The following is a 12,822-nucleotide window of genomic DNA, read 5'->3' on the forward strand; positions in this document are numbered from 1 at the left end:
CTGTTTTATCATACTAGATACGTTTGAAAGTTCTGTTATAATGCTACTCTGTGCGGTCGTCACCTGTCTAATAAAACGCACAACATATTAAGGCATTTTTGGTGTTTCCATGTTTTCTACAAAACAAAACCGGAAATCGAGGGGTTTTGACGTCATTGGCAGGCGACACAATGACACGGTCCGTGTCACAAGTTAAAATTGCTTATTTCTCTGGATTTAAACATTCTTCGAAACATTTGGGATAATGTAAGTACACAAGTCAGCAAAATATATAACACTGTTCTAGTGGTTTTTGGATATTTTAATAAAAAAATCTTACATATTGTGCCTTTAAATGCCTCTAGACAAGGTGACTGACAAGAGAACCTCAATGCTAAAAACAAAATTTAAAATGTTTTAATATGAGCATAACTAATATAAGTTTACATAAAATTTGACATGTCAAATGTACTCTCACCCTCCACATAAGGAGTTGGGTCTCCAATTTTTCCTGCCATCTGGTCAGCAGACTTGATCACCTCCATGTCCAGTATAACTACCACACGTCTGTGTACAACATCAAACACAAAAACTTGATAAGATGCATTAATAAACAATGTTATTGTTAAAAAGTTTGAGGTCAGTAAGTAGGGATGCATCGGTAGGCCGATACCGATACCGATTTTAACGAACAACTATTGGCCGATTCCGATACCGATATTGGTCAATTGCATAAAGCAGGGCTTAAAAACGAGAAGAAAAAAAAGATTGGTTCACTCAGAGCAGAATCGGTATTTGAATGTTTCTGTTCCTGCATTCCTCTGTGATTTGAGTAGAAAACATACCGGTTAATAGGCCTAACGTTATTTTTTTAAAAGTTTTTCTTTGCCAATAATAATAATAATAATAATAATAATAATAATAAAGTACAGCGTTATAATAATAATAATAATAATAATAATAATAATAATAATAAAGTACAGCGTTTAATTTACTCAAAAAGAAAAAAAAAATAATGAAGAGAGTCTTGAATGATCTCTCTTAGTCATAGCCAATACAGCATCATCTTTTCTAGATTTACCAAAGACCAACTGTATTAAACAAAAGAAAAAACTGTCAACTCAATAAACATTAAATAATTTGTTTCAAGATATTTAAAAATGTTTTAGCATGGATAAAAAGCACTACTCCTATAAGCGTTTTGAGAGGAAAAAAAACAGCCTAAATTAGTAGGCTGTATGTTGCATTTTATTATTACATTCAGAAATAATGTAGGCTAAAATAATGGTAAATAAAAGCAAAATTACAAACAATTAGGCTATTTTAGTTCCCTTCTCTCCACAACAAATCCTCTAAAGTTGAATTTAGGCTAAATATAAGCGTCAAGCCAAAACAAATTAATTTAAAAACGAAACTGAAGCCTACCTCTCTCATTCTGCACGAATCTAAATGTTTCCATATTCGCGAAGTATCTGGATGCTAACCTATTATTTATTATGTAAACTATAGGCTTTGTTCTTCACTTGCATTATCGACGTAAAACATCATCCTTCACATATAGACTATAACAGCACAATGAGGCGGTGGTTATGCTGAATGGCACAGACTGTACTACGGCTTTCTGCCGTCTCGTTTTATTCCCGTGAACTTCGGAGCGCGTAACAATTATCCAAAACTCAGCACATTTTTTTTTATTTCGTTTTGTTAATCCGTTAATGATTTAAGTGAAATATATTTTGTGTATAGGCCTATATATTCCCTTTTATGTAGCCTATATAGCTTTATTCTGTTTTCTCCGTTCACAGAAACGCTGCAGGTGCATGATGTGACCTTGTGTGAATCTGTGTTCTACACTGGTTTCAAACAAAAAGCTGCACACTACCTGCCATTCATTTTCACTTAAATGTAGGCCTAATGCTTGGTGGTTCGTGACATTCCTCGGATAAACTCTAACGCCGGTGCATTGCCATTGTGACTTACCTATGATGAATTTACAGCTGAGCTCTGGCTCTTTTCATGCTATTTCCGATATGCCGATGGCTTTAAAATAATAAAAAATCGGCCGATAAATATCGGCGGCCGATACATCGGTGCATCCCTACTTAAAGGGTTAGTTCACCCAAAAATTCTGTCATTAATTACTCACCCTCATGTTGTTCTAGGGCTGGACGATATGGGCAAAATTTATATCACGATATATTTCTTAATTAACTATTTAATTTTTTTAGAAAAAAAAAAACACAAAAAAATTAATGTTCACCTTTTATTTGTATTTAGCCTTCATACAAACACTACAAATGTGAAATCACTGTCAAATAAACATCTCAGACTCACCTAATTATTAATATCTTTAACTTCAAACTATAGGCTAACATACCAGTCAAATGTTTTTGAACAGTAAGATTTTTAATGTTTTTTTAAAGAATTCTCTTCTGCTCACCAAGCCTGCATTTATTTGATCCAAAATACAGCAAAAACAGTAACATTTTGAAATATTTTTACTATTTAAAATAACTGTTTTCTATTTGGAAATATTTTAAAATGCAATTTATTCCTGTGATTTCAAAGCTCAATTTTTAGCATCATTACTCCAGTCATATGATCCTTCAGAAATCATTCCAATATTCTGATTTGCTGCTCAAAAAACATTTATTATGATGTTGAAAACAGTGTAGAATTTTTTAAGGTTTCTTTGATGAAAAGAAAGTTCAGAAGAACAGCATTTTTCTGAAATAGAAATCTTTTGTAACATTATAAACGTCTTTATCATCACTTTTGATCAATTTAAAGATGTTTTTTTTTTTTTTTTTTTTTTTTGGCAGTATACTATATATATATACAGCAGATTCTGGAAGGAACTATATATATATATTTTTTTTTTACTTAGCAAGGCTGAAAGACAGATTAAACCAATACAGTAAAAAAACAGTAATTTTGTGAAATATTATTACAATTTACACTTTTATTACATTTACAACATTTTTATTATTATTTTATTTATTTTAAAATGTAATTTATCGCCGTGATGGCAAAGATGTATTTTCAGCATCATCAATCCAGACTTCATTGTCATGTGATCCTTCAGAAATCATTCTATTATGCTGGTTTGGTGCTCAAGATATACAGTATACCTTACTATTATCAATGTTAAAAATGTTCTATTCATCAAAGAATTCTGGAAAAAAGTTTCCACAAAAATATTAATCAGCAGAACTGTTTTCAACATTAATAATATTAAATAACCATTAACTGATAATATTAAAGAATCAATAATAATTTATAATATCCAAGCACCAAATCAGCGTATTAGAATTATTTCTGAAGGATCATGTGACACTGAAGACTGGAGTAATGATGCTGAAAATTCAGCTTTGATCACAGCAATAAATTACATTTTAACATATATTCAAATAGAAAGCAGTTATTTTTATATATGTTTGCGCTTTGATTTGAACTTAAACAACGTATCCGCGTGGCGCAGCTGACACAGAATAGCATACGCTGTTTGCGTTCAGTGGATATTCTGGCACCAGGGTGACACGGAGGAGACGAATTGCTGAATAAAGTCTTTTTTTTTTTTCTTGTGCGCACAAATTATTCTCGTAGCTTCGTAAAATTACGGTTGAACCCCTGATGTCACATGGATTATTTTACCGATCTCCTTGCTACGTTTCTGGACCTTGATCGTGTTAATTTTTCTTGTGCGCACAAATTATTCTCGTAGCTTCGTAAAATTACGGTTGAACCCCTGATGTCACATGGATTATTTTACCGATGTCCTTGCTACGTTTCTGGACTTGGGAACATTTCAGTTGCGTTGCTGTCTATGCAGGGTCAGACACCTCTCAGATTCCATCAAAAATATCTTAATTTGTGTTCCTTTTGTCTTTTGGGTTTGGAACGACATGAGTGCGAGTAATTAATAGGGATGCTCCGATCAGGATTTTTGCAGCTGATACGGAGTACCGATTTCTTGTCATGGTGATCGGCCGATACCGATGCCGATTCTGATGCTTCAAGCGCGTTTGTGAGCTCAGCGCTGCTTTATGTACAGCTGTTACTGGGGAAACCTCTGTTTTTGTTCCGTCTTCCACGCTGTGACAACTCACAAAAGACTATTTTTAACCAAGCAGCGCGGAGAGCCGCTTCAGAAATGTGTCGCGGTTGGCTGATAAACACAAGCACTGACTAGAGCGGCTGCGATCAGCTCCGGTTCCCGTGGAGCCGTAACGCGCCACAGACACGTGCAGTGAGGAGCAGATCAGCTCTAATGTCACTGAATCTGCTGTGTAGATGAATCATGCAAAATATACACGACAAACAGCAAATTTTTAATTGTTTCTCGAAACGTCATAGCATTGCCACACCGGCGATGACATGACTGTGGCGCCAAATCAATTATGTTCCCACGCATCATGTATGTCGTCACGCACTGACGTCATCAAATTGCGCTCGGTTCCTGAGATCGGCCAAGTTGGTGAGTACCGATCGAGTCATAAAATATGATTATCGGCAGATACCGATCTCTGGCCGATTGATCGGAGCATCCCTAGTAATTAATGACAGAATTTTCATTTTTGGGTGAACTATCCCTTTAATTCAGCAAGGATGGACTGATGAAAAGCGACAGTAAAGACATTTAAAACTTAACAAAAGTTTTCTATTTCACATAAACATTGTTCTTTCAAACTTTCTATTCAGCAAAGAATCATGAAAAAAACATCAAGGTTTCCACAAAAATATTATGCAGCTCATCTGTTTTCAACACTGATAATATTAAATGTTTCTTGAGCACCAAATCATAATATTAGAATTATTTCTGAAGGATCATGAGACAAAACAGTTATTTTAAATTGCATATTATTTTATGATATTAATGATTAATGTATTTTTTTATTAATTAAATGCAAACTTGGTTGAGTATAAGAGACTTCTTACAAAACCCTTTTTTTTTTTTTTTTTTTTAATCAAAGTGTATATATATATATCGCAGAGCCACAACATTTATTAAACATCCTAATAATCACAACTGTGAAAATCAGATCAAGACCTGGAGACGAATGCTTACCGTCCATCTTTGAGAACATTAGCGACGCTTCTTTTCAGCATACACACACAGTTAGTGGCCAACTGGTTTTGCTCAGCCATGGGATTAAGCTGTGTGGAGAGCATGAATGCTGGATGCAAGGGGGAAAATGGACAAAAACTATTAAAGAATACATGGTGTCAGGTTATTTGCATTTTTATAGAATAGCTGGGGTATGCATCCCAATGATGAGACATTATATCTTAATGGCTAATGAAGACAAGCATCACTCACTCCTAAATTTAAAGAAACTCCTTGTCCAAATTATCCCAATATTGGCTTTCAAACACATAAGCACCTAACATGGACATTTATGTGTACCTAACAAAAATATTGCAGAAAAATATATGGCTTTGGTTTGTATGACTATCCAAACATAAAGCCCCACATGTGAACTCAAGTAACACCTGTTTTGCAAAACACTAACAAAACAAGTCTAAAACAACATCCTGGACATGGAAATTCCAATCGATTTAAAGGACAGACATCAAATTTAATTAAAGGCATCTGAAAACTGATCAAACTTACAGGACATAGTGTGCAGCCCATCACTCATCATGACACGGAAACGGGACAGGCCATTTCCCCCATCAATCTTGCGAATGTTCTGGAAAGAATATTCAACAGAATAAAGTTGACTAGCATGAAAATAAATGGTCTGGTGCTTTAACTAAACAAAGAAACTAAAGCATAAACAAAAGTGTAAGCAAACTAAAAATGAACCAATTACTAACAAAAATTACTGATATGATCAATGTTTTGATTCTCATTTTTCATTCTAATACACCTACAGTTTCACTTTAGGTCTTTTAAAATATTACAAATAATGGCTAAACATAAATGTAACATTAACATTTTATTCCCCTCAGAAATCACAAAATCTGATTATGCCATTAATGTCTGCAATATCTGCACTGACATCACCATCCCAAACAAAATAATTTGATTAACTTGTAAACAGTGTGCAAGAAATCTGACAATTACCACACACTGCAGAACAGGGTTGCTGACTTCAATTCCTTTTGTCAGGGACTGAAAAGAAAAAGTACACAATCACTTAAGAATGCAAAAACTTTCAAGCATTACCATAGAAACCAGATCAACGATATTAGCAAATTCAGATACTTGCCTTATTTCACCCACATTCAAAACACGAGGAAGAAAAGGGGGAAAAAAGACATGATCCACTTTCCATGTACAGTAACTCTGACTTTCTTATATGACCTACTCATCTTAATATTCTAATGTATAAACTCTTCAAAATAGGTAATGCATGTATACATTGAGTTTACATTGAGCGGACAATATAAACAATCTTTGCATTTATGCTGTAATGTGTTAGCACGTAACATTGTACTCATTCCATTTAATCTCGTCACATTTAAAACATGCAATCATTGGGAAAATAACTTCATGAAACATTAAAGGCAACGATAATGATTTGATTTATATTGTTTTACTGTTATAGTGCGAAACCGCAGGATGAAAACTTGCTGGCTAACGCACTTAGCGAGCTTATGTTTGCAAAGGATGAAATAACGCTGCTGCCATATTCTTACCTCAATTGCCCCTTCTGACAATCGAACAGTCATATTTTCACAAAAATATTGCGAACCGAAGATTAAACCTTAATCCTTAATAAAAACCTTGTTGTTAAATAAACAACAACCGCCTCTGGTGTTCAGCACTCTCCAGTCTCCTCGCGCCAACTCAGTCCAAACGCGCGAAAGTGCGACACACGATGACGCGTTTCCCCCCGTTACAAACAACTTCCGCTGAACTTCAAAATAAAAATGACACTAGGCGAGCTTTTTTTTATTTTTTTTAACCAAACTAGTATTATTCCAGCTGTGATACAGTTTTTGATACAGTTTTTAGTTTTTGTTTGCATGTTGGAGACCACTTAATCTGGCCCATGTTTTTTTCTATTTAAACTTTTTTCAACAACAAGTTTTTCATTTCATACACCTCAGTTTTCTGTTAATGTACTCAAGGTTTTGTGTTCTGTCATGATATAAAAAAAATATTTTCCAAGAAAAGATTATTTAATTGAAAAAAAGTAATAATCTGAAGTACATGTTTGTAAAACCACAAAGTGTTGAGGAAGTGATTTCTCTGTTGGTAGTGCTGCGGATTGTTATATAGGATCTGAAAGAAGGCAGCATTTGACCAAATTAAATAACCAGAAAAAACTTATGAGACACTTGGAATTTCTGGTCAAATTTCTTTAATTAAAAAACAAATAAACAAATCATGTCTTTTTAACAAATATTAGGATATTTAAAACAACATTAATTTACATAAGGGGAGTAATTTCTAATTATCTGCTAGAATAAACTTATAGAAGATGTGTTCTTGATTTGCTTCCCAGTGAGGACCAACTAAGCAGTCAACAATCACTTATGGACTCATTCTGCTAAATGTATGAAAACAATCTACTTTGGAGGAACATCAAAAGAGTGTGGCTTGTCATTAATTTTATCTGAATTGCCAGGATTTGTGACCACAGTAGATGCTCCAGGGTTTGGGTTGGAAATTACTCCCAAAAAGAATGGCGTTTGACTTAAGTCATCCATTAGGGCAAAGAAAAATGGCTGGTTGACGGTAAATGAAGGGTTGGAACGTGAGATGACCACACTTGTTGCCGCCACTGCCTCTGCCCCTTCTTCATTTATCTCAATACTGGACATATGCTGTACACTGGACACAAACAAGGGGCCCTCAGAGATGCGGTCCAGCTTTGGATGACTAAATAGCATTCCTAGACCTGGATTGGAGTAGAATTATATATTTGTTAATATAAATAAGTAATTAAGAAATATTAAGAAGATTTTGAACCCAAGGTGATTCTAATGACTAATGAGTCATGAATTAGATGCAAGACATCTTACCCATGTTTGTCATGGCCTCTTGGAGGTCCTGGTTGAAGTCAAGCTTGAATTTTGGGAGTTTGACCTGCATGTTTCTTTCTCGTGGTAATCGACGGTAAAGATCTGAGATATTGAGCTTAGCTGCAATGGCTGATACATTCACATGTCCACATGTTGGCATTATTACTAGTAGACTCTTGTCACCTTTAAAGGGGAATCGAGCAACCTATAAAGATCAAATAGTGAGGAATAGAGATCAACAGTGATGAATAGAGATTTAATCAGTGCTATTTATAAAGTAGCATCTTAAAGGCAGTAACCTGGGCATCCAGCTCATGGTGGGTGAAAACGCTGAGAGGATACTTTGGCCCAAGCATCATATCCACATTAACAATCTGGTTTTCATCTATGTAGAAGAGCTCAGTGGAGGTGAAATGAGGGTCAAAGCGAGTGAGCCACTCTCCTGTGAGAGAGAAAATTAAACTTGTATAATTAAACTTGTGTGGTCCTTTATCGATTTACACTTGTGAAATAACAAGAGAACGATAATGCAACAGATCTGAGTAATACAAAACCTCTGATGTGACTCACTGATGTACAAGAGGGAACTGTAAAATATTTGCTGGAAATAGGTGTTTGTTCTGACCTTTGTAGTGCATAGCATTGATGAGCATCATAACGGCGCTGAGAGGCAGGCTGGACAAAAACTCTGAGATGTGCCCATTTGTGACTTTCTTAACCCATTCATTGATGTCATTAACATCAGTCAAAGTGGCCGGCTCGGAGTCATACAGTTTCTGAGAGTCTTCCACAAAGTCCTGCTTCACTTTAAATCCTAAGGAAAAAAAGAAAACTGTTCATAGCTTTGCATAGTACAGTGATAAATTGTCCCTCAAATATCAAAGCAAATATCAAATCAAATCAAATTTCCAATCCAATTTAAATATATACAGTGGGTACGGAAAGTATTCAGACCCCCTTAAATTTTTCACTCTTTGTTATATTGCAGCCATTTGCTAAAATCATTTAAGTTAATTTTTTTTCCTCATTAATGTACACACAGCACCCCATATTGACAGAAAAACACAGAATTGTTGACATCTTTGCAGATTTATTAAAAAAGAAAAACTGAAAAATGCTCAGTATTTAGTAGAAGCACCCTTTTAATCTAATACAGCCATGAGTCTTTTTGGGAAAGATGCAACAAGTTATTCACACCTGGATTTGGGGATCCTCCGCCATTCCTCCTTGCAGATCCTCTCCAGTTCTATCAGGTTGGATGGTAAACGTTGGTGGACAGCCATTTTTAGGTCTCTCCAGAGATGCTCAATTGGGTTTAAGTCAAGGCTCTGGCTGGGCCATTCAAGAACAGTCACAGAGTTGTTGTGAAGCCACTCCTTCGTTATTTTAGCTGTGTGCTTAGGGTCATTGTCTTCTTGGAAGGTAAACCTTCGGCCCAGTCCGAGGTCCTGAGCACTCTGGAGAAGGTTTTCGCCCAGGATATCCCTGTACTTGGCCGCATTCATCTTTCCGCCATATACAGTGACCACAAAAATGTATTTGGAGACTTTTAACACATTTAAAAAGGGTATTCATATATTTACAATATTTAAAAAATGTAAAACCTAAAATTATAAATAAATGTAAAATATGTTATATCATTTAAAATAATTAAGAGAGAGAGATGGATACTTTCTGGATGTCAATCATTAGTGGAACATATCCAGGAATTTCATGATTTTATGTGACCTAATGCTTTTTGAGGCCACTGTATCAACCTGCATGACAATATATCTGTTTTGTGGTATACGTGTGACTCTCACCAGTTTTCATATAGATGCGGCTGGCGATGGACTGGCTCCTTTTGCGGAAGTTGCGCAGGAGGCTGCTGAGGGCAGTGTGGTAGCAGGGCAGTGCGTCTGCATGCAGGTGGTGTAGAAGCAGCTCTTCTGTCTCATTAGTTGCTCCTAAGATTCAGATAAACAACGTCTTATTGAGAAGATATATATATTGGCACTAAATTTGCAAAAATAAATGGATGCAAAAAAGAAATTTAATATGAACTGAATGGAAACCAAAGCATTTGTTAGTCTTTTGTTTTTCATTGTAGATTATAGACTCACCTAGCGCTAGCTGCGAGAGTGCTACAGACAAGCTAAGGGGGGAAATGATGACATTGGGCTGCTCTGGACTAGGCTTCAAGTTTTCCAGGAACCAAAGGCCAAGCTTCAGAATGCCATTGCCAATGGTCTGCTTAATCTGTTGGCTGGTCATGTCCCCATCACAGAGTGAATCAAGGTCCTCCTCAGAGGATCCTTCTTTCTGACCAGGAGAGGGAACCGGGGCTGAAGGATCTGCTTCCAGGCCATCTGGAGAATCTGTGAGTGCTTCTGTTAGGGTGGGGTCAAGAGTGCTCTTCAAATCCTGAAAGGGACAAGGCGATTGGAGTGTCAAAAGTCTAGGGCTGCAACTAACGATTATTTTGATAATCGATTAGTTGACCGATTATTTTTCCGATTAATCGGATCTTCTCATTTCTTTCTTTTTTTGACAAAAAACACTTCCACATTCTGCCCAATGTCCTTTAAACAAACGTGTCAACTGAATGCTATGAAAATAGTGCTTAACAATTTATTAGACACACATCATAATAAAGATAAAACACAAATATTCGCCCTACAAAAGTCTAAACGTGTATACCTTCAAAATTGTAACATTGTGGGTTCTTACTGATATGGGTTTACTAGGAATCAGTGGGATGAGAGGAATTAAAGGATCCGCTCCATCCTCTGGTTCAATCGCATCCTCCTGCAGTGACAAGGAGCAAAGTATGGTATTTCAATAGTAGAATAAAATCAATAATAAAATATATAATAAACAACATAAGATCAGTTGAGTGCTTTACCGTCCAGCCTTGCTTGGCGTAACAAAGGAGGAATGCCAGAAAACACAAGTTCATGTTCTAGAAGTTAGTCTAAAAACCAATGAACAGCACAATTTATTCAGAATTTGGTATGATTTGGCATTGGTCATTTGTACAAAGGCACTCTTTCCATTTTACTACATATTATCCATACTTATTAAAATATTATTATTAGATAAAACATATATCCATTAATACAAATTTTGGATGCACTTCATCAGATCAGATTGTTCAGAAGAAACAGAAGAAAAGAACCCTCTCACAATTTTAATCAATATATCTGTTGATGATAGAAACTGTTTGAAAAATTATTCCTGTAGGTCTCCCTCACTTGCACAGAAATCCACTACCCAGCTACTGGCAATAAACCATAAATATATGATCTGATTAACAGCTTCTTGAACAAAATATTCAGTCTAATAATCAATAAATGCTTCACAGGGCTAAAGGTCTGTCAGCAGTTGCATAATTCCAGGGTTAAGCATTTAAAATTTGTTTAAAGCTGCAGGTTAAATAAATTCAGATTGCAGGAAAATTAAACATTAAAATTAAAAATATGTATATTGTTTTTAAATCAACAATGTGAATATGGAAATGTTACTCCATTAATACTAATCAATTTTCTTGTACACACAAAATATGCTTTGTTAAATATGTTTTATCAAAACATTCTTGTAGGAATTATTTGTGATTACTGGGAATTATACTTCAAAAATACACAAACGAAAGATGAAGTGTACATATTTACTAACCAAAAGAGCTGGCAACAGATTCAACTTTCATATTTTAACACAATATCTCCCTAATATATTGCAAACAATTATTTATGGTGAGAATGTATGAGAATGAACAAAACTGGGTGCTTACCGTGCAAATCTCCAGTGGATCCAGCCCTGATTAGGGAAAGAAACACAAAATTCTTTGCTGTAGGGGTTGGCAGTCTCAGAGTAGGCAGTTACATTTCAACTTTCATTGATCTTTACCTCATATAGCTCTTAGGCCTACCTCTTCATAGATGTAAATATTGAGAGACCTTGGGGTCAAACATCAAACTCAAGTGTGTAGATTTGTGGATCTGTGAAGACTTTGAATGAAGTAGGTTAGAAACTGGTACTGTATAGTTTGCCGAGCTAAATAAACTCACTGCTGACAGTGCATGTGAGCCACTGAATAGGAGTAAACATGCTGCACAAGAAAAACTGCACATAAATGAGGAGGAGATGACAAGTCAGCAGCACTGCCAATACTGATATTAATACAGACTGTTATTGGATAGAGGGCTTTTATATTGCTTTCTTATATACCAGACAAACAAGCCAGTGCCAGACACCACCATTAACTTGGGTCATCTGCAAGCACATGCCAAGATCTCCAAATTGAGAGCAGTTGAAAGGCAGTGTGTTGCAAACACTCAAATGGACTTTGTCCCATCAGAGTAACCTCTCCGGTGGGTGCTCAGCTTCCAAGCATGAAAATCTACAGAGCAAACTGAACAACTGACCAATCTCGCTCATTCATCAATGAGTAGGTCATCAATCAGCCAGTTTGAAGTTTTTCAGACAAAAAAAAAAAAATTAGAAGATATTTATGATCAATTTCTTTTACTTTAAATCATTGAAAAGGGTCATTTTAGTGAGCATATAGAAAAAGGTCACAGTTTAAAAGTAAAAAAGAAAAACACTCGCAATGAAATACAAAAGAGCAATGGCCAATGTCGCAGACAGATGTTTGTCAATCTCAAACAGACATTGTCTTTAGCATGAATCATCAAAATTATCACTCTGTCTGAGGTGTAACACCAATTGCATTTTTAAATGCTTATAAGAATTCAGATATAAATCGATATCCACTTTTCCAAATTGTCTGGCCATATAGTATTCACTGCAATCCTCTACTTAGTAACATAAAATAATGTGCTTTTCAAAATGAACACTATAACACTAGTAAGCCTGTTTCAACACAAA

General features: G+C 35.5%; 2 protein-coding genes across 2 annotated transcripts in view; both read right to left on the reverse strand.

Annotated features, from left to right (window-relative positions):
• LOC107744798 (replication protein A 70 kDa DNA-binding subunit) overlaps positions 1–6,807 on the reverse strand; it is a 33,779-nt gene extending 26,972 nt beyond the window's left edge. The window contains exons 1-5 of the mRNA XM_016558626.1: positions 6,625–6,807; positions 6,050–6,097; positions 5,594–5,672; positions 5,048–5,156; positions 458–546 (exon numbers count right to left, since the gene is read on the reverse strand). Of these exons, the coding sequence (XP_016414112.1) occupies positions 458–546; positions 5,048–5,156; positions 5,594–5,672; positions 6,050–6,097; positions 6,625–6,657 (358 nt within the window). The 5' untranslated portion in view covers positions 6,658–6,807. The remainder of the gene's footprint in view (positions 1–457; positions 547–5,047; positions 5,157–5,593; positions 5,673–6,049; positions 6,098–6,624) is intronic.
• Positions 6,808–7,305: 498 nt separating this feature from the next.
• Positions 7,306–11,822, reverse strand: LOC107744799 (alpha-2-antiplasmin-like). Its single transcript, XM_016558627.1, has 9 exons — positions 11,726–11,822; positions 10,841–10,909; positions 10,666–10,743; positions 10,059–10,359; positions 9,759–9,902; positions 8,582–8,770; positions 8,256–8,398; positions 7,957–8,161; positions 7,306–7,832 (listed from the first exon to the last, which is right to left on the reverse strand). The coding sequence occupies exons 2-9, from the start codon at positions 10,892–10,894 to the stop codon at positions 7,501–7,503; spliced, it is 1,446 nt and encodes a 481-aa protein (XP_016414113.1). The 5' UTR covers positions 10,895–10,909; positions 11,726–11,822; the 3' UTR covers positions 7,306–7,500.
• Positions 11,823–12,822: the final 1,000 nt, after the last annotated feature.

The sequence above is a fragment of the Sinocyclocheilus rhinocerous genome, unplaced genomic scaffold (genome assembly GCF_001515625.1).
Source record: "Sinocyclocheilus rhinocerous isolate Xijiao unplaced genomic scaffold, SAMN03320098_v1.1 scaffold738, whole genome shotgun sequence".
NCBI classification, from domain to species: domain Eukaryota; kingdom Metazoa; phylum Chordata; class Actinopteri; order Cypriniformes; family Cyprinidae; genus Sinocyclocheilus; species Sinocyclocheilus rhinocerous.

Excerpts from the sequence above, each read along its gene's own strand:
- LOC107744799 (XM_016558627.1), bottom strand. The coding sequence starts at position 10,894 with ATGAACTTGTGTTTTCTGGCATTCCTCCTTTGTTACGCCAAGCAAGGC. Across the intron at positions 10,360-10,665 it reads TTCCTAGTAAACCCATATCA|GATTTGAAGAGCACTCTTGA; the intron begins GTAAGAACCCAC and ends TGTCCCTTTCAG. Across the intron at positions 8,399-8,581 it reads CAATGCTATGCACTACAAAG|GAGAGTGGCTCACTCGCTTT; the intron begins GTCAGAACAAAC and ends TCTCTCTCACAG.